Consider the following 26,384-nt stretch of genomic DNA (forward strand, 5'->3'; position numbering starts at 1 on the left):
AATTCCTAGCATATATACTATATTTCTTCTATATGGTGAGAATTAGAAGTGAATGGTAACTTTGAAATGGGCATTGCTCATAGTTGGAATATTTTATTCAAATCCTGAGCATGAAGAGGTGACATGAGCATACATAGGTAGCAGGCAGAATGGTGGGATGTCAAGGTATAGAATTCACTGGATCAGGATCACAATCTGTTTTCTAAGGAGAATCGGGAGGAAGACCCAAAAGGGAGTGGGAAGCTCAGGGTTAAACACGGGCTCAGCTTTTCTTTTATTTGTATATTTCTCCTTAGCTTAATGGGACCAATCTGCTGCTTTTGAAATTAAAATGTCAAAGAGGCATTTGAAATGAGCTAATGCAGAAAGCTGCCTGGTGCTGTGGACGGCTCAGAGAAGCTGACAGGCTCAAAGGCCTTAAGTTATGAGCAGAGGCCAACATGACACTCTCAAAAATAAGAGAGGAAGTCCTTCCAGTGCACAGAGCAGGGTGGATGTGGGCAGAGAGAGGCTTTCTCAGGGATTGTCTCCCGACTTCACTGACTGCAGTTTCCTCAGATGAGGCTGCTGTCTGGTTGCCTTTTTTCTCCCCTTCAGTTTTGCAGAAAAGGTGGCAAAGTGAAGAGCAGAGCGTGGTGGGAAGTTTGTGGGGGCGGTGGAGATAATTGTGCTTGTGTTCCTGATGAGGCTTAGGAGGTGGGCCCTTTCTCTGGAATTCCATTCTTTAGCCTTCCTTGTCACAGAAGGAAATGTACAATGTCACCTCTGACAGGGTTGGTAATGACAAAAACCATAACTTACACGTGGAGAGAGGGCTTTTTAATGATTTCAAAGCATTTTAACATCTGGCCTTTCAATTGCTCCTCATACCAAGCCTGTGAAGTAAACAATGCAGGTACCATTGCCCCCAATGTCCAGATGAGGAGTCAGGAACAGAGAGTCCAGGGATTTCCAGAGGGTCACCCAGTTCATTAGCACAACAGCTGTGCTGGAAACCAGGTGTTTCCATTCACGGGCTCCTTACATCTTCCTCATGGTAGTTTGAGTACCAGGAGAAGGGATGCCTAGGAAGTTTGGCTGGAGGGAGTCATACAGGCTCTGTAGAGGACTGAGGGCACCAAGATGGGATTCCCCACCAGATCACCATCTTTGTTGGGTGCTAATGTTTAACTTGAACTAGTAGTCAAGTCATCATTATGCTGTGAAAGGCAGAGGGTCCTTAATCATACTCCAAGAGATCTCTTTAAAAGTCACATTATGAGAATGTCCAAAGGGTTTGTGATAATCAGAGTCATTTGTAGGCGGTCTGTTTGAGTTGTCATGGTCTCAAGTTGTTAACTGGAGGCAAGGAACTGGGAGACTATAGATCCCCAGAGGTTTAAGGTCTGGACTTGCATTATCTGTCTATAAACATCAAAAGCACCCATCGTAGTTCCATTCAGGTTCCTATAACCATCTGCCAGGTAACACAGGAGTTCCTTGTGTTTGTGTATTTGTTTTTAAGACAGTCTCATGTAAGTCGGGCTATCTTTGAGCTTGCTCTCTAGTCAAGTCTGGCCTTATTACCTGCTACCACTTCATGATGGTGTGGTTATCTGACCCATTACTACTTCTGCCTATCTCTGGTATTTGAAATTCCTAGAATACATGCCAGTGACTGCCTTGCCATTTCTTTTTCATGAGTACAGTGAGGAGAACACATTTCTTCCTGGGCTAGTACCCAAAGCTCCCTGGATGGCCCTGGTTGCTACCTTAACTGCGATCACTTAGTCAAATAAATCCTCTATCACACTCCTGATGAGCCTGCTTCACTTCTGCTTCTCTCTCTTTCAGAGTGATCTCCATAAAGAACTACCACCCAAAGATCAGGATCATCACTCAGATGCTGCAGTATCACAACAAGGTAGGTGGTGAGACTCTTCCAGGTCTGAGGGCAACCTCAGAGCCTGGGTCCCAATACCTTCTCCCTCCCCATACAACCTCACATAAACATATTCACACAAGCACACACATACACTTGCCCTGAGGCCTAGCAAAGAAATGACTTAGTTAAAATGTCCCATCTCACTAGGACCTATGATAGTTCTTCATGGAAATAAGGTGTGTGTGTGTGTGTGTGTGTGTGTGTGTGTGTGTGCATGTGTGTGCGTGTGTGTGCGTGTGTGCGCGTGTGTGTGCGTGTGTGTGTGTGCGTGTGTGCGTGTGTGTGTGTGTGTGTGTGTGTGCGCGTGTGGGGTGGGTCATTGGGAGGGAAGTTCCTTTGTTGCCTTCTTATACTGATCCATTCATTCAGGAAGAAGTCATTGAACCCTGTGGTTCAGAGATATCGATATGTTCTTAGATCCTGTCCAGACCTAAATTCCAACAACTTGCATTTCTATGTCCTGCAGTCATTCAGTCAATAGCTATTGAATACCTACTCTATAATTAACACTAGTCCTGCTACTCAGGGGATAGGATAACTGTGAAGATAAAATCTGATTTCGTATCCTTAGAGACTGATCAAGGAAGGAATAGAGACTATACCAGATAATCGAAGGATTTCTCCAGGTACACTTGAAAGAAAATAATACAAGTTGGGTAGAGAAAGCAGAACATGACATCATCCTTAAATTCAGAGTGGGAATCATTCCAGTTTTACTTGGGGAAGTAGTAGTTTATCCAAAAATCTTTGGATAAACTTTGGATAACTTTTTTGGATAAATCTTTGCTTAATAAATGTTCCCAGTGTTATAGCTTACAGTAGGAGCTGGCTAGAAAGAACATGAACATGAGAGTTATTATTGCTGTCCCGTGATTTCCTCTCACTGAATCAGAGGTGAAGGTCTCTGATCCAAAGGCAGCACTGCTTCACTTGGCTTGTGGTTGAGCTCTCTATACAGCTTTGGAGGAGGGAAAGTGGCATCTTGTTCTACTTGATATGGTACCAGTTGTCTTCCTAATGGAGCTTAGAAACTGGAGGTTTCTCAGTACCTGGGGCCAGGTGTCCTGACTGAACAGAAATAACTCCCTACAGGTTTATTTGTGACAGCATGCCCCATCTTATAGGCCATATTCTCTGCAAAACAAGCCATCAGGTGACCCAGAGAAAACCCCACTCTGCCAAACACCACCAGCACCATTCCATTATTTCTTAATTGCTGGCAAGTGCTGGCCCATTTTGCTGTGTGGAGACCCATCAGAGGCCATTGCCGAGTGGGTCCTGCTGTCAGCAACTGGCCCACTGCTTGGAATTGCTGCCCAGTGCCAACCGTTGCCCAGCCCTCGGCAGGTGGCTCTACTGGAAATTCTGTTACTCTTCAGCCAGTGGGTTTGGTGGTGGGCACTGAAGGTGAATCTCCTGTTTGTCCCTGAAAACTCAAGGATAGGATAAGGGGGCTCTCAGTAACCCACAGGCATCAACCTGGAGAAGTTCTTAACTGCAGCCTCTGTAGGTGGAGGTGGATTTTATTAGTGAGGCTGTGACTGGTGACAGCTCCTGCTGCAAGGAACACTCCTTTCATTTGTGACTTGAAATCTCATTTAGTGTGGGAGTACTTTAAGCGATTGTTTAGATTTTTGGCTGAATTTAGACTGAATAGGAAAATTAATGTTGTATGTTTAGAAAGAGATGTCAGTTCCTTTTCTTCTCTTTCCAACGGGTGCTGATGTAGCATCTTCAAGAAATCAAGGAGCATTTCAGCTGGGTTGTTCTTGTCAAACTCAAAGCAACTTGACTAGCCTCAGAGCTAGATGGTACCTAGTCAGTTTTACATGACTACCACCACATAAATATCTTAGACAGAATCTCCAATACAACCATTTAGACACTGTGATGCAGATAACAACAGACCCAGGAGTATTCGCTTAAAACACATCTTGTTTAGAACCACCCCACTGTACTTGGGTTTCTGGGTCAGGCAAGGCCATTTTCAGGATACTGTTAGATTAGTAAGGACACAGTGTTAGAGTAACTTTGACAAATGGCAGTTTCCCCTCATTCTGCATTTCTGTTTTAAAGGGAGAAGTCCTCTTGCCTTTATTTTTTAGATCATTCTTAGATTTCTTTTTTAGTAGACAGTTCTTCCCCTACTTCATTACTTTGAATTTACCTAAGAGCTCCCCCCGCCACACACACTCCTTCTCTTTCAACATTTTCTTCTTTTTGTGGCCTTTTCTCTGTACCCATCTGAGAAGCACATAGAATGCCACTCACTTATACATACATGCGTTTGGGAAAGACCTGGTGTGTGTGTGTGTGTGTGTGTGTGTGTGTGTGTGTGTGTGTGTGTGTGGTGTGTGAAAACTATGCCACTAGGAGCATATTGTGGAAGGCATAATTGCTCCCAAAGTTAGACACAAGGCTTGAAATGAAAACAATGTCAAACCCCTGTGATGTAACGAGAGTGATATTCTAGAGCCTAGAGGGATGCAGGGAAACTGCTGGCCTTGAGTTTGTCATCATAATAATTGCAGACATTTGTGTCCTGTTTTATGGTTTTAAAAGAGCTTTGACATCCATTATCTCATTTAGTCCTCATTGGGCCATCTGTGCATTTTTAGCATCCCAGTGTAACTTCAGACTAGCAGGAGTCAAAGCTCTATTCTAGGCAGAAAACATCACCCTAGAGTGGTAAGCACAAATCACATCACAGTCACTCAGCAGCCAGCAGTATAGCCAACTGCCACCTTCTACTTGAATGGGACAGTAGCCCACAGAACCAAACTTTGGTTCCTGGGGGAAGTTTAGTATTGTCCAAAATGGATCTCTTTATGGGGCTAAGTTTCACAGAGAGAACATTCAAACCCTGGACATCTCTGAGTGCAGAGAGAAGAGGTACATGGTGTAAAGTGCTTCAGACACAGGATGGTGATATGATACTGGGAAAAGTGTTCATCCTAATAACTCACCTGTTAATGCATTTCTGATTTCCCCTAAAGCATTCTAATCAAAGAGGCTTTTGTTTCTGTTGTGTGAATCAAGCCTTAGGACAGATACAAGTTCTCTGAGCATCCGTGTTGCCTATGATGGCATGTGGAACTTAACCATGTTAACCAGTTCCATTTGTGATGAAATACTCAGACAAAAGTCCCTAAATGAAGGAGGGTTTTGTTTCAGCTTACAGCTCAAGGTTCTATCTATTATAGAGAGGAGGTCAAGCTTCCAGGAGTATAAAATAACTGCTCGTGTAACATCACATAGATCAGATAGATCCCTTTGATCAGATCCGTTAACCACTTATACAGCCCAGGATTCCAGCCAGGGAATGGTACCATCCACAGTGAGTGGGTATTCCAACCCCAATCAACGGAAGGAAAATAGCCCTTCACAGGCATGCCTAGAGGCCTGTCTCCTAGATGAATCTAGACTCTGTCAAGTTGACAGCACAAATCATCATGGGCAGCTTTCTGTTACTCTAATAAATGCATGCCATAAAACTTTTGGAGGCTGTGGGCCTTGATGAGTTGGTCTTGTTTAGTTATACTTGTGATGAGGTGATACACCATTCTGGGAGGGACTGACAGAAAGCACTGGATTGATTCCTATCCAACAAACCAAATAGATAGGGTTGATTGGTGCCCTGCTAGTCTCTCACAGGCAATGCTCTCAATGACCCAAAGAGTTTTTATTAAATTCTATCTCCCAAAGGTTCCACTTCCTCCTAAGAGAGTATCACCTCGGGGATGAAGCTGTTAGTATATGGTCCTTTAGTAGACATTGACAGAAGGTGCAGACTACAGAGTGCTCTTGTTTTTCCATCGATAGACTTTGTTATTTTTCACAGTGTTTCTCCAAGGCTGAATAAATAGTAAGAGAAGAAAATGTGACTAGAATTCATGTCTTTCTGAGGCAGCACATTTTCATAGTTCTCCATGAAATGAAGGACGATCCAGTAGCATAAATGGAGGAAGGGTGTAATTCATATTAGACCTACTTTTCTCTTTGCCAAGTTAGAAAGAATTTGCCTCCTGATTCCTGGGTAGAAATGGTGAGGTTTTTTTTTTTTTTTAAAACCAGACCCAATTTCCCTCAAAGAAAGGAGAATGAAGTTTCAAAAAAATAATAATAATGAATTCCTAGGTCAATATCCTCTCTTGGATTCATGCACACAGCCTTCTGTCTTGGCCATTGGCACTTCAGCCCTGCTTCCTGCCACCCTATGACAGGAGAAAATGCAGCGGCAATGAGAGGAGACACAGGAAGCTTAAAATGAATATGACTTTCTACATGGGACCCAAGGGACCCAAGGCTTACATGTCAGAACTACATGTTTTACATGGCATGGAGATAGGTCAGACTTTTTTTTCATTATTTCTTTGAAGATGGCATGAAAGCTACGAGGTGTCTCTGTAGGGACTAGACCACCCAAATCTCTTGTCACCCACAAGTTCATTACTTGTATATAATTGATTATACTTCTCATAAGAGGATTTTTCCACATGGATGAATGTGTTTTATCCCAGGCCAGGGAAGTGAAATGAAAAACAAAACAAAAAACAACAGCAATAGCTACAACAACAGCAACAGCCACAACAACAACAACAAAATGGACTTCTTAAGCCAAGGAAGAATGGGGAAAGAAATGGGAGAGAGGGTGTGGCTATCTGTTGGCATTCAGTATGTGATGTGCAGAAGACCCTCTGGTACTGAGCTCCACACAAATCACACTTCCCTTTGGCCCACACACAGGCCTGTTTTACTTGGGTTGGGGAGCAAGCAGTCATTTTTCAGCAGTAACCACTGCTGGCTCAGGATTGGAGACTGTCACAGAGGTGGATTTTGCAAGCAGACATTTCACAAAAGTGTGGTTTTTCTAAGCAGAGTAAAGAGGCCTGGGCTTTGCTCTTTTTTCTACAATAGAATCATCCATCCTTCTATTGCAACTGGCCTCTGTTGTTCCAAAAGTGACGGGAAGCCTTGTTTACTGCTCCAGTTTGCTGGTACATGGCAAGAAATAATTTCAGAACTATAGAATCTTGGACTGTAAGGGACTTAGAAGGACTCTGGGTCAACTTCCTCTACAAAACATGATTTACTATAGCATCTTGTCAAAATGCTAAGTCTTAGGAATAAAGACTGTGTGTGTATGTATGCGTGCATGTGTGCATGCATGCATGTATGCATGCATGTGTGTGTGTGTTTAAATAGTCTTCTCTATTTATTGGACAAATTTCATCCTTAGAAATTTCTTTTAATATATATATATATGCATATATATAATATATGGACAGTCCTAATTCTCGCTCCAGGCAAGACCTGAGGTGTCCAGATGTGATGAGCATCCTATGTCCCCAAGGATGTCCCTCTGTATCTTGAGTATTTCTGGATCTTTTAACTGTTTCTCAAGAGATTTTTTTCCAGAGCACTCATCTCCTCTTGTCCTCCTCATTGTCTTCTGGCCATTGATCACACCTCTCTAAGTTTGACTGTTAAAACTGGATCAAATTCTGTGGAACAAATTCGGCCTATTCTTATAGAATAGAGTCTTTTTCCTTTGCTCTGGAGACTGTTACAAGCAAGCTGTGGCTTTCTGTGTCATGTATCCCATGGCTTCTAATTGGGTTTTTAGTTTCCTCTGCACTTAACTGCTATGCCCCGCTCTCTCCTTCTCTCTTTCACATACACTCTTAGATCTGTCTTCTTGTTTCAAACTTATATAATCGGTATTTTTGAATGTAAGTGTTGACCCTGACATTCAGATCTTGTAACTCTCTTCTCTTGTTATTGTTGTTATTTGTAAATACCCAAACACTAGAGAACTTCCTGGATTCCAACTTTTTCACTCATTCTGCCATGTACAATTCTCTACTGCATGCCAATGGCAAATAATTGTGTGAGCATGCTTCTGTGTCTATGAGTTGGGGTCTGACCTACCTTGCCATACGACAGTTCATCTGAGAACAATCACAGGATGCCTGTGTCTGTGGTGCACCGTGGCTTCCATAGAAGCAGCATTTCCTCCCACATGTAGAGTTACAGGTTCTCCAGCTCCACCCCAGATCTCATCAGTGAGAAACAGCATAGTGGGGGCCAACATCCTGTAGGTTTTTGTTTTGTTTTGTTTTTACACATTGCAGGGTATGCCAGGTACCTACTCAAGTTTGGGGCATCACTAATCTAGATTATTGTGAAGACAGGAAAAAGAATGCAAGAGTACTCAGACACACAGACATCTGGAAATCTAATACTACTTGAGAGCTACTTTAAAAAACAAGCTAGCTAGACTTCTTAATGCTGGGGGCTGATGTGTCTCACAAGAGAAAATTCCCTTCTGGGTCGAATCTGGCTAAATAGCAAACTTGAGAGGAGGATGTGGACCTGGTGAGTGTAGAAGCAATGTTGCCAAGAGGCCAAAGTCTGCTGAACAGAAGTATAGACCCTCGCAACAGTCCTTAGACCCAGGCAGAGGGCAGAAAGGATGAGTTCAGATGACCTGGTGTCCTTGGACAATGCAGCAGTTCCCAGAAGAGGTTTTAGACACTCAGACGTGGAGCAGAACAGGGTCTCATACCTCTTGTTATTCCCACAGGCCCATCTGCTCAACATCCCCAGCTGGAACTGGAAAGAGGGTGATGACGCAATATGCCTTGCAGAGCTCAAGTTGGGTTTCATAGCCCAGAGCTGTCTGGCTCAAGGCCTCTCCACAATGCTTGCCAATCTCTTCTCTATGAGGTCATTCATAAAGGTAACGTCTTGTCTTATTAGAGCACATTAGCCTAGGATTCCATTTGTCGTGGGGTTGAGTAGAGCACAGCTTAAACTCAAAACAGATCGACGGGCTTTAACTTCTCTGGTTGAGAAGAAATTCCTTGTTACAGATTTGGGAACGAGGCCAGCTCCTTTCAAAATTATGTTTTTATTTTTATTTGGCACATCCGTGGCCATTAAATGATTGTTCAAAGCACAATCCTCTCTCTCTCTCTCTCTTTTTTTTAGATAAACCACATGTTTATCTATCAACAAAGCCTCCGCTGTTAAAACAAAAATATGATTTATATACATTCCATATGGTACCAGAGTGCCTAAAGAAAAGAATTATCATTTTCCTCTTTTATATCAAGTGGCTGGTGGACCTCTCACTGTGTGGATAAATGCAGACCATGTGTTTGTGCTGAAGCCCAAACCCCAACAACATAATTCATTTATTTACTTCTGCACAATCAAGGGGGCCAGTAAGGCTGACATGCCATGGCTATTTGAATGGAGAAAGAAAAGATGAACTGAGTCTTTACCCCAAGAGACATGCAGTCTGGATGTGTTCATCTCCCTGTCAGAGCTCACTGGGCAGCCACTCCCAGACTCCAGATGGCTGCTGGACCAACTAGTGGGGCAGAGAATGAGCCCATTCTGTTCTCTAGGGCCCAGGGTCCTAAGTGCCTCTGCATCTAGGTGCCTGACTAAGCAAGTTTCTATAGTGTTGGTTTAGGCAGTCAAGGTGGCACACCACATCCATGAATTGTGTTACTTAGAGCTGGAAGGTGTCAAGTCTTTACCTTTGTACCAATGTCATTGGCATTGTTTAACCAGTTGTAGTTCTCATAGTGTGACTTAGAGAATAACTCCTGTTGGACCCTGCTGTTTTCACTGTAGCAATGCGCATAGTTAATGACAACTTGATTGAAAATATGTTTTCTTGTGCTTACTCTGTGCCCATACATATCAGCTCAATAGAACTTCAAGTTCAACCCCAATTACAAACCCAAGTCACTACATGCCTCTAGATGTCTTCTTTTATCCAGGTTCCTTTTATCCTGCATAGAAGAAACAGAATGCAGGCAAAATGGGAGTCACAGGGAGGTCTGTGTGGCTGTGTTTAGAGATGGGACACCAAAGCCAGATGTAGCCATGTGTCTCCCAGGACTTGTCCGCTCAATCTAAGGAGGCCAGACCTAGGATAACAAACTGTCACCAGAACTGCCCTGTCTCTTTCAGTGGAGCTCTAGTGGTTTCCTCCCAGCAGAGGTTTGATCATAGGACCCAGCACATGGTCAGAGGGACTGGGTTCTGCCTTTCTTGTGTTGATGTGACATGGGCCTTGGCAGAGGCCCACCACAGATGGGGCCACTTGACATGCGTATGTTTTGATTTTGTGGTGCTTGCATGGTAACTAGATCTGCCTGTCAAGAAAATTAATAAAATGGATATGACACTGATTCTATAGTGTTATTACCAACAGGGAGAACTTCTGCCTGACTTTCCTCAGGACCCTGACGGGCCTCACCTCTAAAGCCAAGGACTTTCCTTCCAGCTCTGCAAATCCCATTGCCAAGTTCCTATTTAGGAAGCGCCTGTGGGAAAGGCTGGACTGGGCCCTGGTATAAGTGGAAACACATTTGCCTCCCAGGGTTACTGCATTATTTCTGTCCAGGGCCAGCTCTCCCCATGTTTGGAGGCAGCTTTCTGGATATGACCTTTTGACATGGAGGTGATCTTCACGTTAGACTTTGTTAAGGGCATAGCGTACAAATAACATATGACTTCCTTTACTAAACTTTAAAATTTAGAGTAGGGCCAGTCTTACTTAATGCATTCACACTTCTATATTGTCATCTACGTATGCATATCCCTCAGTCCTAAAGCCATTTTACAACCTGCCGAAAATCATACCGTTATCCGTTCCTCAGTGTGTTTTCTATATTATTGCAAAGCATTTACATGTTTTTGTGTGGGATGAGTATAGGTGGAGAAGGTGATATGTAAATGGATTCTTGTTTATGGAAATCAATTCCTTCCCCAACGCCCCCATATCCTACGGTAGAGAACTCCTCAGCACTTCCACCAGGATAGGGTTTTGGCAGCACTTTATCCTTTGGGAGCATTTAGTGTTTCTAGAAGCCAAAGGGAGATGTGAACTTACCTTCTTCCTTGCCCTGAGCAGGTTGTGTCTGTTTATACTCTGCTTCTGCTCAAAGGAGTAAGATAAACAAGACTCTAACATGTAGATGTGTCACAGGCAGAAGCATAGTGGTTATCTTCGAAGCCTTTAGCTCAGTGGTAGAATGCTTGCCTAGCAAGCACAAGGCCTTGGGTTCGGTCCCCAGCTCCGGGAAAAAAAAAAAAAGAATTGCACACTTTTATTATGTATAAACCAAAAGTCCCAGACCAAAACTGAAGACAGTGAGGTTTAGCAGAAGAAAGGGGTTCTACTGAAATGTGGGATTTGCATAGAGGGCCTAGACTCTAGACTGGAGATGAGAAGAAATACATGTGGATACTTATCCTTATACAAGTCACTCTCAAAGATCTGAACCTAGGGCCCCCCCATTACCTTTTAAAACCTTGTCTTCATTTAGATATGTTACCTCTGAATTGACCTAAGTAGTTTGGAATTTATTGATATTTTAACTTACTTTTTTAGGAGTGATGAATTTCTGTAGACACTTTTGGCTTTTTGTTTTTCCCCTTATGGTTGTTTATTCTTAATCTTTTCCATTTATGCTTCAATGCATTTCCTCTACTGTTAAGATGTGCTGGCTTTTATAAATTCACTCTAACCTCGCATCCAATACCTTTCTGAAAGAAGCCCACATTGATCCCCAGGGGTCCTATATCTCTGTGGCTGCTTGCAAGGCAAGCTAAGCATTTTTTTTTTTCAGCAAGGATTCATTTTCACCCTTGAAGTCTGTTAATCAGAGCCAGCAGATGTTTTGGTGCCTGTGACTTATCTCCTGGCCTGGGACATCCTGTTTACTCCCTACTCTCTGATCTCCTTTCACTGGCCTCTCAGATTTCAGGGAAAGTCTCCTTAATGTCTTCCGGAAAGACCAAGACAATGGACTTGTTTAGCCTGTCTGCCATCGCCTCAGCCCTCAATAAGTGAGCCACACTTTAAGACCATTGATATTTTTTGGGTGGGGGTTGTTTTCGTTTGTTAGTCTATGTAGTTTTAACTTCCTATTCTACCTGTAGAGTTTCATGTTGGGCTGGACCTTCTATTTTTATGAATTGAGCTATTATTCATACTAGAAGAAACCATTCTTAGACACCATGAATTATGTATTTGTGTAAGTGCTTGTTTCTCTCTGAAAAAACTGATTGACTCTTAAAACTGTTTCTCATTCAACGCTGAAACTTCCAATTGTGCACATTAAAACAGATCTCACACTTGCCAGTTATTTTAACTCTGCTGATTTTTCATTTTACAGACACACACACACACACACACACACACACACACGCACACACACACACACACACCCTATAGCATGGCATGTAATCTGCAGTATCTTTGTCAGGAAGTCAGTTGTGAGAATGGAGAAAATGTGTAATGTTAGTATGGTGTCTTAAAGGAGAGTATATTTTCCATAAGCTCAGGTAGTCGAACTCTTTGTCCCCAGTTGATGGCACTGTTTGGGAAGGTTGTAGGAGAGGCAGCTATGCTGGAGGAAGCCATTGCTGGGGGCAGGCTTTGAGAGTTCATAGCCTCAGTTATTTCTGATTTGCCGTGTCTGTTTCATGCTCACAGTTTAAGACGTGATCTCTCAGCTTCCAGCTCTGGAACACCTACCACTTGTTGCCATGCCTTTCCACCATGATGGACTTTCTTTCTGACAATGTAAACTAAATAAATGCTCCCTTTTACTCATTGTCTTGGTCATGGTATTCTGCCATGCCCAACTTAAATGAATCGTTTTAGTACTTTAGTTTGAATTGTATTTATGCACTATTTTGTGTTTGGATACGTTCGTGTATAAGAATAATCTGGTTCAGGAGCTGAAATATAAAGACCTTTGATTAACTGCCCAAATATACTGAATTCTATCTACTTTTAAAGCCTTGAGCTTAAAATTATTTTTACTCTCCTAATGCCCTACATACTCATGACATTGTCACTGGTGTCACTCTATGGTGGCAGACACTATGCAGTAAAAAAAGGAGCAGGCAGGTAGCTTAGAATTGATAAACCCTAGGAATCAGTTTCAGACTTGTCCCTGAGGTCACCAAAAGGAAATAGTGGATGAGACGATTCCTTAGCAGGGATAGCCACCTTAGTATGTGGCTTGGTTTCTGAGCTTCATTTTATGGAAACCATTGATTCACTAGAGATTCCAGAGGCACCTATATCCCTGTTGCCTTTCTGGCAACACACAAGCTTATGGCTTGGAAGCTCCGATAAGATTCAGGAAACTTCTTCTCTGATAGGAAATGTGTGGGCTCATATTTGCATAGTCCTGCCAATGGACCTTATTCATCTTTCTCTCTGGTCAGCTCTGTAAGGGTCAGAGTCACTGCGCCAGATAGGTGAGGAGTTCATTTAGGACTGTGACAAGATCAAAAATGACCTAGGCTCTTAGGAGTATTGGCTTAAGGACTAGGGCTCTCTGGCAAAACCAAACCAAATATGTATGTGATGTGCGAATGTGTATGTATGTGCATGCAGTCATGTGTCACATAATGGCATTTCGTAATTGGCAGACTGCACGTAGCAGTCCCATTTCATGTAGTGATGGCTATTCTTATTTTGGTTTGGACACATATGTACTTTGATGTTTGCATGATGAAATTACCCACTAAAGACTTCTTCAGATGAATACCCATCATTAATCAATATGTGTTCTAATACGAGTAACCAAGAGAGGGAGATATTGATTAGAACAAGTTGATTCACTTTGTATGAAAGCTGAGTTACAATGTCTGCACTGGAGATGGTGGAGAGCCGCAGGGATGTTATCAGTCATTTTGAAGGTCTGAGAATAAGGAGACTTAGTATAGGTTTCAGTCTTAGTTCGATTAGAGAGAACAGATTTCTACGACTCCTAGTATGTGTTCCAATACAACTTTTGATGGTTTGGATATGATCCACCCACAGAAGGAATATAATCTCCCTTATTCTACCACTTCAAACATATTTATTGCATCCAGAAATACCTTCACAGCTATGTCTAGAACAATAATCAAATATCTGGGAACATCATGACCCAGTCAGGTTAACAAAGAGAACTAGCTATCACATCAACCTGCTCTTACTTCTTGTTGGGCATAAACTCAACAGCCTATTTCTAGGTCAGCATGCTCATCCTCTTGTGGGAGTGTGGGGATTTGTCAGGAGCTCTAGCCAGGCCAGAGTTGCAATGCATAAGGCTGGTATCAAGGAGAGAATGCTAAGAAAGACTTCTTTGTCTTGGCACATAAACCTACAGATAGTGATATACAAATGTTTTGGCTCCATCACCCATGGGTGATGCCAATCAAAGTGAAAGTCGCTTCATGAGAATGAAATGCCATCACTCCTGTGGAGAGAAGTTTCCAATACAGCTACCTTTGCTTCTTTAGGAATATACAATGTTTTAATATCATTTAGATAGACAGATAGGCTTACAGACTTAGGCCTCCAATAACAACCCAGCAATATCCATCCAACTGTCATGCCGCATTCCCATTTGAATGCCGCATCTCCTCTCAGATTTCAAATTTCCAGAAGTGAATCCCTGTTCTTCCCTGTGAAGTTTCCCTGTGAAGTCACCACCCACATTTGGCAACGCCATCCTTCCAGATACTCACCTTTAGAGTCATCTTTGGCTGCCCACCCCAACCCTCCTCAAGCACCAAATTCAATTCATCATGACACCCTGATTGGACCTTGAAAGTAGGCCCAGAATCTGAGTACTTGCCACCAATTTCATTCTTACTGATCGATCCAAAGAACCACCATCTTTTATGTGGTTACCAACCTTCTAGATGCTCAAGTCTAGACTCATCTTGTTTTCTTAAATAATTTTCCCAAACATGAATGAGATCATGTCAATCTTCTGCATAAGTCTACCATATCATCTAATTGCCTCAAAACCAAAATCATAGCATTGGCTGCCAGGTACTAAGCAGTGAGGTTCCTGTATTCTTCTTGATGCCAGTGTACCAAGTACTGTCCTGCACCTTGTGTCTCTCACATTCCCTTTACTGCATTAGGATTTATACGTGCTGGGTTCCCTCTATCTAGAATGTTCTCCTAAGTAGATGCTTGCTTCCTATCAAACCCTTCTGCCTTTGCTCAAAATAAAAATTTTCAGCAAGACCATATTTTAAAACGTCAGACTATTTTTTATAAAAGAGTTAAAACATACTTTTATTTATAATACGCAAAGAGAAAAAGACATTTGTAATAAATGTTTAATTTGTTAAATATTCATCAGCTCAACATTCCCATGTATGAGTGGCACAGATTAAGAAACAGAACATTATTGATACCGTAAGAATTCTCACTTATTTTGTAAGTCAGATAATTGGCATTGCTTCTGAGTCATCTTTGGAAATGTTATATTCCTCAATATTGAACTTTTTAGTTTATGATGATTGTATATCACCTTTTTATTTCCTTTTAGCTTTTCGGATATTTTTGTTGTTTTTTTAAAGATTTATTTATTTTACATCTGTGAGTACTTGTTTTTTCTTTCTTTAAACACACAAGAGGGCATCAGATCCCATTACAGATGGTCGTGAGCCACCATGTGATTGCTGGGAATTGAACTCAAGACCTCTGGAAGAGCAGTCTGTGCTCTTAACCACTGAGCCACCTCTCCAACTCTGTGCTTTGACTCTTAGCCTAAGACCTCTTACCTATATGTTTGTGTGGTTTTCTTTTTTCTTTCTTTTTTTGGTTGTTGTTGTTGCATCTTCATTTGTCTGTTTTCAAGACAGGGTCTCACTATTCAGATTGTCTTCAACTCATGATCTTCTGCTTCTACTTCCTGAGTGCTAAGATTACAGGCATGTGACAGCATCTCCGTCAGGACATATTGATTAAGGGGTGCTTAATACTTCAATTGCATCTCTGGGAAATTATAGGACAATCAAGATAAAACCAAATCTAGAACATTTCCTGGGACTCTGAAGGCTTCTTAGGAAGCAGATATCACATGTCTCCCTGTTGTCCAGGAGAATGTAGATGTTTTTCTCTCCCTAGGGAGATAAAAATTCCATGTGGTAAAATAGCAGAATTACATTTTAGAAATCCCCATCACCCAGGCCTGCACATTCCATACATACAGGTCTCCTTCATCCTCTTGGCTTTGCCTGTTTGTCAACTCCTCCACCATGGTATTGTTTCTTGTCTATTTCTTTCTTTTCCTTCATAAAATGGAGGCACTGTGAAGCCATGGCTATTCACAGGAGCCTCAGTATCAGGAGCTCAGTAAATACATGTTGAATGCGTGGAAGAATGAATGAATGAATGAATGAATCAATCAATCAATCAATCAATCAATTTCAGCTTAGCCTTGCCAGCTTGTGTTTTAGATATCTGAGTGTGGGGCCCAGACTAACTGGGACTTACGATTTGGAATGATTTGGGTTCTGAAATGTCTTCCTCTGCTACTGTATGTGGTTCACTGGCCCAACCAAAGAGCTTCGTCTCTGCATAGAAGCTTAAAATGCAAAGCTTTATAATCCTTGGCAAAGCTTGCAAAGAAGCTGGCTAGATTTGGTTATAAACTATCTTGACTGCCAGAAAATATAGTCACTGTGTTGTTTAAATTCACAATTCAAAATAAACACCCTGAAATTTAAATACATTTGCTAAGTCTCAATATCCTATTTGGGCCAGCACCATCATATATCTCTTCTTTTTTCCTTCCTACTTTAGTCTCTCTAGATCACAGACCTTGCCACAATGTGTTGCCCCCTCCAACATCACCATCTCTGCCCACAATCTCTCATGCCCAACTCAAAGTTGAGTAGCTTCCATGCAAACTATTTCAAATAAAGAGAGAAGCAATCCATGAGTTATTAACAGGGATTCCATTCCCCTATGGCCCTGGTAATTTCTAGAACATTGAATTAAGGAGTTCTCAGACCTTTACAAATTCTCAAGGCAAACATTATTAGCAAAGAGAAGGCCGTGCAGCACGTAAGAAGATTGCCAGAAAATGTCAATGAAACTTCTGAATAAAATAAGGAAGCTTCAGTGCTCTCTCGATCTTCCCCTACCCCCTCCCTCTAACACGATTAGAAAGTTATTTCATGTGTCTTATGTGCTTGGTCAGTCAAAGGCAAACCTACATGATTGATGGTGACAGGGAACACATTTAACTCATTATTCTTTACTTTGCAGCAAAATGATTTGTGTAAACTGTCTGCCTAGCATTAAAGGTAAAACAAACTTAGAAACCCCAGAATGTTATATTTTCATCTAATATTTTCCTTTTGGTTTTATAGCTGTAATCGCATATGGATTCTTTTATTTAGCTCTTGGCATGGACTGAACAAAGGGGAAGGCAGGGCAGAAAGATTACATAACACATGAGTCCATGCTCAGGGAGTGTGGAGCCATGAAAGCCGCAACAGTCCAGACTTAATGTGACAACCCAGGAGAAACTGTGGCTCTCTCTGGCCTGGATGTTGTCACTGATATGCAATGAGGACCATCTCCTTGATAACAAGCCTGTTGACATTAAACTGAGCCTTTTCAGAAACTATTAATTGATTGCATATGTTCCTACACACACCTAGACATCACAGGCTTCACCTGACTTCCCTATTCTTCCAGCTGCCTCATGCTCCTCCTCTCCTCTTACTCTTCTTTCTCCTACTCCCTCTGCATCACTGTTAGTAATAATTCAAGCAGGAAATACAGACGATAACTTCAGATTCACGTAAGTCTGCTGGTTAGTGGCACAGCCATACCGAGAGTGTCCATGCAGAGCAGGAGCAGGAATTTCGAACTTTCAGGTAACTACTCCACATGTAGGAGTACCCATGGTAAGTATTTTGTCATGACCTTTAAATTATCTGAGTCCTCTCAGTTTTCATAGCCCTTTCATGGTTATACGTTTTATAACTTTTCCTTTATTATCCTTTTTCTTCTTTTTCGGTTTTAAATTCTTGTGTGTGCGGCTGACTGTATCTTTACCATGTACATGCAGTGACTGCAGAGGCTACACAGAGGAGGGAATCAGAGCTCCTGGAGTTGGCCTTACAACCAGATGTGAGCTTCCCAATAGGGGTGCTGGAAACAGAGCTCAGGTCCTTTACAAGAGCATCTAGTGCTTTTAAACCCCAAGCCATCCATCCCTCTAGCCAAGGCAAACATTTTTATTGAAATTAATTTTTACTTCACCAGAAGAGTAAGCATTTTTTTGAAGGCACCTGGAAATTTTAACAAGTGTAAAGAAGCTATGATCTCTGTCCAAAAGAAGGGCTCTGTCATTCTTTGAGAGCAAGAAGTTACTAAAGATTCTCACTTTGGTCTGTCTAGCTGGTTGGGGGATGGTAGAGCCAGGCCAAGCAATTCACCACATATTACTAGCTTATGTCTCTACCCACTGGTATATACTGCTTTTGCTAGAGAAATGTCTCAACTTCAAACACTGCTCATATACATTCAAATCAATAGCTTCTAAAAACAGAAACTACTCTGCAATGCTTGTAAAGGCAGTACCCTAGATTTTTCTATCAACTCAGCCAAACTATTGAAGTATAAATATTAAGACAGTTTTCCGAGTTAGAGAGACAGTCCAGCATTAAAGAGCACATGCTGCTCTTGCAAAAGACCTGAGTTCAGTTTTCAGCATCCATATCAGGAAGCTCAGAATATGTCTGCACCTCCAGTCTCAGGGTATTTAATATCCTCTGGCCTCTGTGGGCACTGCACTTGGGTGTGCATGTATAGGTAGGCATGCGTGCGCACACACAAACATACATAAATACAATTGCAAAATAAGGTAGGGAAACTCATGTTCTCCCCTTTTTCCTATGTTGTCCTTCATGAGAAAGTGACCGAGGAATGTATGTCTTCTGAGATTATGACACCTTTTCATATGAAAGGATTTCCTGCTTAAGTCAAGTACTTTAACCAAATATGGAAAAACTTGGGTGATATATTTGTTTGGAGCATAAGGTGGAAGGAAGATTAGCTAGCCCAGTCCTGACCGTCTAAAGGAAGGGCAAGGGCATCCGACTGCAGTACAGGAGGCTTCCAGCACATGGAAGATGTCAGAAGCCAGAGTCATGAGGGCTAAGCCGTGTCACAAAAAAGTAAAAAGAATTTTCTAGAAAAAAATGTTTAGCCTTAATCCTCTCTAACCTCTTCTGATCATAGAAAAAAAATTAATTCAAGTGACTCAATTAATTTGGGGTTCAGGGAGCAAAGCTGTGAAATAAGAAATAGAAATCTGCTTGCTAGGTCCAGCATTTCTTTGGCTGTTCTCCATTAGAGGAAAATCCTTAGGCATGTGGTCCCATGAAGGCTTGGGAATGACTGTTCCCATCCAAGTCCAGTGCCACATATTTTTAACACATATGCATAGGGCCGTATATCAATCACCTCACCACAGAATACAGAATAGTTTCCAAACTCCACATTCCCTTAAGTTAACTCTAAACCCTCTAAGGATCAGGGCTCCATTCTCTTTTATTATAGTTCCATGTTTTCTGATGAGTCTTATCAAAGTGTCATGCAATAAACTTCTTTTCTTTCAGAGTCATGTTTTTTAAAACTCCCTCTATGCTGTTGCAGGAATCAAAACTCCATCCCTTCTGATTACTGAATGATGTGACATTTTTATGTTGTTCCAAAGTTTGTTCATCAGTTCATTCATGGAGCAGGCACAGCAATTAGCTACTTCTAGTTTCTTGGGCATAGTGGTGGGAGGGGTCATAACAAAAGTTGATATAAATATTTGTATGGAAGTTTATATGAGGAAATACACAGAATAGGATTCTTGGTTTATAAGGTCAAGTTTCTGTTTAACTTTAAAAGAAACTGCCGAACCGTTAGTCAGAGTGTCTATACCATTTATACCACCTCAAACTGTGACCCCAAGTCAGTGACTCCTTTTATAAGTTGTCTTGGCTAGGGGTTTTGTCCCAGCCATGAGAAAACTAATACAGACATAGACTCAGCCCTCTAAACTTTGGTCCATACATCATTTAGAAGTATGTTGCGGTTGGGGATTTAGCTCAGTGGTAGAGCGCTTGCCTACAAGGCCCTGGGTTTGGTCCCCAGCTCCGAAAAAAAGAACCAAAAAAAAAAAAAAAAAAAAAAAAGAAGTAGGTTGCTTAATTTTCAGTGTGGGGTCAAAAGGGTCCCATATTTTTTTTCTAGATTTTAGAATATTTGTACAGACATACTGAGCTGTCTTGGTGGGAAAATTCAAACCAAACCACAGAATTTACTTATGTCCAACATGTATTTTACACATAAGCCCCAAAGGCAACTGCATACAGTTCTCATTTGATTCAGCACATGAGTTTCATGAAGGTAGGTTTTCCTTTTCTTTTCTTGCAATGCCATGTCAGTGTTACAAATTTTTCATATTTTGGAGCACTTTGGAGTTATTTAGATTGTAGGTATTTAATCTGTGAACATTTATACTATCGAGTTTTTGTGATGGACCTAACTGTTACTTGGGGAAATTTTGTCTCCATTTATCCTTGTTAATTTTGTTTTGAAGACTACTTTAGATATTCATTTCTACAGGTTCTAAACCCGGTATTTTGTACTGTTTTGTTGAAAAAGTTTAACCCCTCTTCTGAAATGTTCCTTCACCGCCAAATGCAGATCACTTCCCTTTAGTCCCATTTGAACCCAACTACATCATGAAATTCTAAGTTACTTTCTTTACACTTTCCCCACAATAGGTAGGTCATTTTAAAAACATCTATTCTGTGAATTTTTGTCAATCCATGGGTTATATTAAATCTGTTTATTTATGACTCAAAAGATCAATATATTTGGATATGGTCTCACTATTTTATTAGTTCCTTCTTGATTAATTACTGTGCTTTTGTGTTCTTCACTCCTCTTTTGTTTGAGGTTATTTGGATACTATCTTAAAAGTTATTTAATTAACTAATTTATTAAAGCAGTTAATAAATGTGAGACTATATACCCAGTGCCAATATTTATGCATGTAAACATTATAGATCTAATGTAGTTATTATATAGATGAACCCTGCGATTATTAGTGTCTGTCTTTATTCTAGAAATTTTTTTTCTCCATCTTTATTAAATTGGGTATTTCTTATTTAAATTTCAATTGTTATTACCTTTCCCAGTTTCCAGGCAAACATCCCCCTCATCCCTCCCCCTCCCCTTCTACATGAGTGTTCCCTCCCCATCCTCCTCCCATTACCGCCCTCTCCCCAACAATCCCATTCACTGGGGGTTCAGTCTTGGCAGGACCAAGGGTTTCCCCTTCCACTGGTGATCTTACTAGAATATTCATTGCTACCTATGAGGTCAGAGTCCAGGGTCAGTCCATGTATAGTCTTTGGGTAGTGGCTTAGTCCCTGGAAGCTCTGGTTGGTTGGTATTGTTGTTCATATGGGGTCTCAAGCCCCTTCAAGCTCTTTCAGTCCTTTTTCTGATTCCTTCAATGGGGGTCATGTTCTCAGTTCAGTGGTTTGCTGCTGGCATTCACCTGTGTATTTGCCATATTCTGGCAGTATCTCTCAGGAGAGATCTACATCTGGTTCCTGTCAGCCTGCACTGCTTTGCTTCATCCATCTTATCTAGTTTGGTCGCTGTGTATGTATGGGCCACATGTGGGGCAGGCTCTGAATGGGCATTCCTTCAGCCTCTGTTCTAAACTTTGCCTCCCTCTTCCCTCCCAAGGGTATTCTTGTTCCCCTTTTAAAGAAGGAGTGAAGCATTCACATTTTGGTCATCCGTCTTGAGTTTCATGTGTTCTGTGCATCTAGGGTAATTTGAGCATTTGGGCTAAAATCCACTTATCAATGAGTGTATACCATGTGTGTTTTTCTGTGATTGGGTTACCTCACTCAAGATGATATTTTCCAGTTTCATCCATTTGCCTATGAATTTCATAAAGTCATTGTTTTTGATAGCGGAGTAATATTCCATTGTATAGATGTACCACATTTTCTGTATCCATTCCCCTATTGAAGGGCATCTGGGTTCTTTCCAGCTTCTGGCTATTATAAATAAGGCTGCTATGAACATCGTGGAGCATATGTCTTTGTTATATGTTGGAGCATCTTTTGGGTATATGCCCAAGAGAGGTATAGCTGGGTCTACAGGTAGTGCAATGTCCAATTTTCTGAGGAACTTCCAGACTGATTTCCAGAATGATTGTATCAATCTTCAATCCCACCAACAATGGAGGAGTGTTCCTCTTTCTCCACATTCTCACCAGGATCTGCTGTCACCGGAGTTTTTATTTTAGCCATTCTGACTGGTGTGAGGTGGAATCTCAGGGTTGTTTTGATTTGCATTTCCCTGATGACTAAAGATGTTGAACATTTGTTTAGGTTTTTCTCAGCCATATGGCATTCCTCAGCTGTGAATTCTTTGTTTAACTCTGAACCCCATTTTTAATAGGGTTATTTGTCTCCCTGCCATCTAACTTCGTGAGTTCTTTGCATATTTTGGATATGAGCCCTCTATCAGTTGTACAATTGGTAAAGATCTTTTCCCAATTTGTTGGTTGTCGTTTTTTGCCAACAACAGTGTCCTTTGCCCTACAGAAGCTTTGTAGTTTTATGAGATCCCATTTGTCGATTCTTGATCTTAGAGCATAAGACATTGGTGTTTTATTCAGGAAATTTTCAGTGCCCATGTGTTCGAAACTCTTCCCCACTTTTTCTTCTATTAGTTTGAGTGTATCTGGTTTGATGTGGAGGTCCTTGATCCACTTGGACTTAAGCTTTGTACAGGGTGATAAGCATGGATTGATCTGCATTCTTCTACATGTTGACGTCCAGTTGACCCAGCACCATTTGCTGAAAATGCTATCTTTTTTCCCTTTGATGGTTTTGGCTCCTTTGTCAAAAATCAAGTGACCATAGGTGTTTGGGTTCATTTCTGGGTCTTCAATTCTATTCCACTTATATATATGCCTATCTCTGTACCAATACCATGCAGTTTTTATCAGTATTGCTCTGTAATACTGCTTGAGTTCAGGGATAGTGATTCCTCCTGAAGTCCTTTTATTGTTGAGGATAGTTTTAGCTATCTTGGGCTTTTTGTCATTCCAGATGAATTCGCAAATTGTTCTGTCTAACCCTCTGAAGAATTGGATTGGTATTTTGATGGAGATTGCATTGAATCTGTAGATCGCTTTTGGTAAAATGGCCATTTTTACTATATTAATCCTGCCAATCCATGAGCATGGGATATCTTTCCATCTTCTGAGGTCTTCTTCAATTTCTTTCTTCAGAAGCTTGAAGTTCTTATCATACAGATCTTTCACTTGCTTGGTTAAAGTCACACCGAGGTATTTTATATTATTTGGGACTATTATGAAGGGTGTTGTTTCCCTAATTTCTTTCTCGGCTTGTTTCTCTTTTGTGTAGAGGAAGGCTACTGATTTATGTGAGTTAATTTTATACCCAGCCACTTTGCTGAAGGTGTTTAATCAGGTTTAGTAGTTCTCTGGTGGAACTTTTGGGATCACTTAAATATACTATCATATCATCTGCAAATAGTGATATTTTGACTTCTTCCTTTCCAATCTGTATCCCTTTGATCTCCTTTTGTTGTCTGATTGCTCTGGCTAGAACTTTCGAGAACTATATTGAATAAGTAGGAGAGAGCGGGCAGCCTTGTCTAGTCCCTGATTTTAGTGGGATTGCTTCAAGTTTCTCTCCATTTAGTTTAATATTAGCTACTGGTTTGCCATATATGGCTTTTACTATGTTTAGGTATGGGCCTTGAATTCATATTCTTTCCAGTACTTTTTTCATGAAGGTGTGTTAAATTTTGTCAAATGCTTTCCTCAGCATCTAATGAAATGATCATGTAGTTTTTATCTTTCAGTTTGTTTATATAGTGGATTACGTTGATGGTTTTCCTTATATTAAACCATCCCTGCATCCCTGGGATGAATCCTACTTTATCATGATGGACAATGGTTTTGATGTGCTCTTGGTTTCAGTTTGCAAGAATTTTATTGAGTATCTTTGCGTCAATATTCATAAGGGAAATTGGTCTGAAGTTCTCTTTCTTTGTTGGGTCTTTGTGTGGTTTAGGTATAAGAGTAAATGTGGCTTCATAGAAGGAATTCGGTAGCACTCCATCTGTTTCAACTTTGTGGAATAGTTTGGATAGTATTGGTATGAGGTCTTCTATGAAGGTCTGATAGAATTCTGCACTGAACCCATCTGGACATGGGCTCTTTTTGGTTGGGAGACTGTTAATGACTGCTTCTATTTCTTTAGGAGTTATGGGATTGCTTAAATGGTTTATCTGTTCCTGATTTAACAGCACCAGACTTTAGAGGAGAATTATGGGTAGAAGGACCCAGAAAAAGTGGTAAAGGCAAAAGCACTGTATGAGGCATTGGATCTGCAGAGTGTGTTCAAGTACAAGGAAGACAGATACAACCAACTCAAGAGTCACATAGAGCAGTGCTCTGCGCCCCTGCCCCTCTCCATCTTCCTGGAACTAGCAAACAAGACCTACAAGCAGAGAAAGTGACTTCAAAATTGTAGAGGCTGTGAGGGAAGGATCTCAATAAATTATTGTTTAACATTCAAAAAAAATAATTGATTCTTTCCTCTATCTTCATTCTGTTGAATCTATCCACTTAATATTTTAGTGATGGTGTTTTTCAAGTCTGGATTTTTCCATTCAATGTTTGTTCATTCATTCATTCATTCATTCATTCATTCATTCATTCATTCATATGTGTGCATGCACATCTGTGAATGCAAACAAAGACCAGACATAGCACTAAGTCATTCTCTGTTACTCTCTACCTGTTTTCCTTGAGAAACAGTTTTTTCTAGAGCCTGGAACTTGTACTTTTGGATAGGCTGGAATTGAGCAAGCCCCAGCAATCTTCTTGTCTCTACCCCATTCTAATATCTTGAGTGGATCATCCATCTTCTTAAATGGCTGGAGTCTGAACTTTAGTGCTAATGAGTACACAGCAAGCACACTTAAACTGTGGAGCCACCTTCCATCTTCTCCTGGTTTTTTACTTTCTTTAATAAAGGACTTGGCCTTTTAATTTTTTCCATTTTTGGTTTTTTTATTTTCTTTTCCTTTCTTCTCTTTCTATCTAACAAATATGATCTTCTTTAGAACATTTCCGTGAATGCTACATTGACAGCTCATTCCAGTATCTATCTTGTCATGAAAATACTGACATCTGCCAATTATGTTCCCATGCTAGCTTGGTTGCAGTTTTTTTCTTGGTTATTCTTACTTTTTATTGTATCTATCCTAGACATTTTTATTCTTTTTTATCAATCGCTGAATCTTTTTAAGTTTTGGTCAGCATCTAATTGAGTTTGATTTAGGCTACACATGCTTCACATATTCCTTTGCATTGTAAATTCCAATTTTGCTCTTTTCATAGATATGCAGTTTCTATGGGTCCTGTGTCAGCCTCAGGCTGAATGATGGTTTAATTCTCAAAGTCAGTATCAGTTGTGAAGATTAGGTTTTTCCTAGACATGACATAGGGTGAACCTGTGAGTTCATAAATAGTTCTATGAGGCTGCTTCCCCCATGATCTTTCTCTTTGATCTCTACAGTGCTATCAGATTTCATCAGTTCTTGATGTACTAGCCAGGAAACAATGAGATTTTGGATATTCCATTTTGTTGTAGACTTTCTACATCCATGTCTGCATTTGGGGTTGCCTAGTAGAAGGAGAGAGACAAGCAGCAACAGAGCTTCACTTTCCCTCTCTGGTAACTAAGTCCCATGACAAATTCTCCTATTTCCTTTAACCTTCTTCTGGCACACACTGTCACACCTGCTATGGTTCCTTTTGGATGGCGTGGTTTCAAGGCACAAAAAGAAATAGCTGGAAAAAATGGATAAACCACACTAATTTCCCCCATTCTTTTCAAGTACAAGTCATTCTCTTCTCTGTCCTTGGAGACAGAATGAAGACTTCTAGATCTTTCTATGTCCACAGTATTGTAGCTGCTTTCAGGCTTTGAGTTACCTTGAGATCAGTCTAGAGGATACCAAGGGAAGCAGTGGCAAATGTACTGTTGCTTTGGTGATCTTTCTAAACAAAGAAAGCATTGCCTCTTTTGCATTGCCATCAATGCTACCTATTCTAGTGTGTTAATAATCATTCTCTTTGGGGGAACCCTTGAACTAATCCACCATTGGCCAGAGGCTATGAATGTCAAAGCTTGACAAGCTCAGGAGGGTACCATCCATAGCTCGCTCCTGTTGTAATGTCTGCTTCCTTGTCAGCCATGCAGTGAACACTTCTCCCTAGTAGGTTTCTTCCACTATTGAGTTCTATCTGTGCACACAGAAGCAGATAGGGACCGAGGGAATAGCAGCACTCATGTTGCCATGAAATACATATGGTAGTTAATGGTAAAAACTACACACACACACACACACACACACACACACACACACACACACACAAATCCTAGTTGAAAGATTTAATGTAGTGCCATTTTTCAAGACGGCAGATGGATGCTGGATGCCCAAATTGACCTCAACCCTTTTTCTGATGTTCCAACATTTCTC

At 41.0% G+C, this 26,384-nt stretch overlaps 1 protein-coding gene across 33 annotated transcripts in view; it reads left to right on the forward strand.

Moving 5' to 3' along the window:
* Positions 1–26,384, forward strand: part of Kcnma1 (potassium calcium-activated channel subfamily M alpha 1) — a 706,053-nt gene that overhangs the window by 490,262 nt on the left and 189,407 nt on the right. For all 33 annotated transcript variants that reach the window (XM_063274699.1, XM_063274700.1, XM_063274706.1 and 30 more), the window contains exons 13-14: positions 1,834–1,903; positions 8,511–8,666. In XM_063274699.1, the coding sequence (XP_063130769.1) occupies positions 1,834–1,903; positions 8,511–8,666 (226 nt within the window). The remainder of the gene's footprint in view (positions 1–1,833; positions 1,904–8,510; positions 8,667–26,384) is intronic.

This window comes from Rattus norvegicus, chromosome 15, assembly GCF_036323735.1.
Source record: "Rattus norvegicus strain BN/NHsdMcwi chromosome 15, GRCr8, whole genome shotgun sequence".
Classification (NCBI taxonomy): domain Eukaryota; kingdom Metazoa; phylum Chordata; class Mammalia; order Rodentia; family Muridae; genus Rattus; species Rattus norvegicus.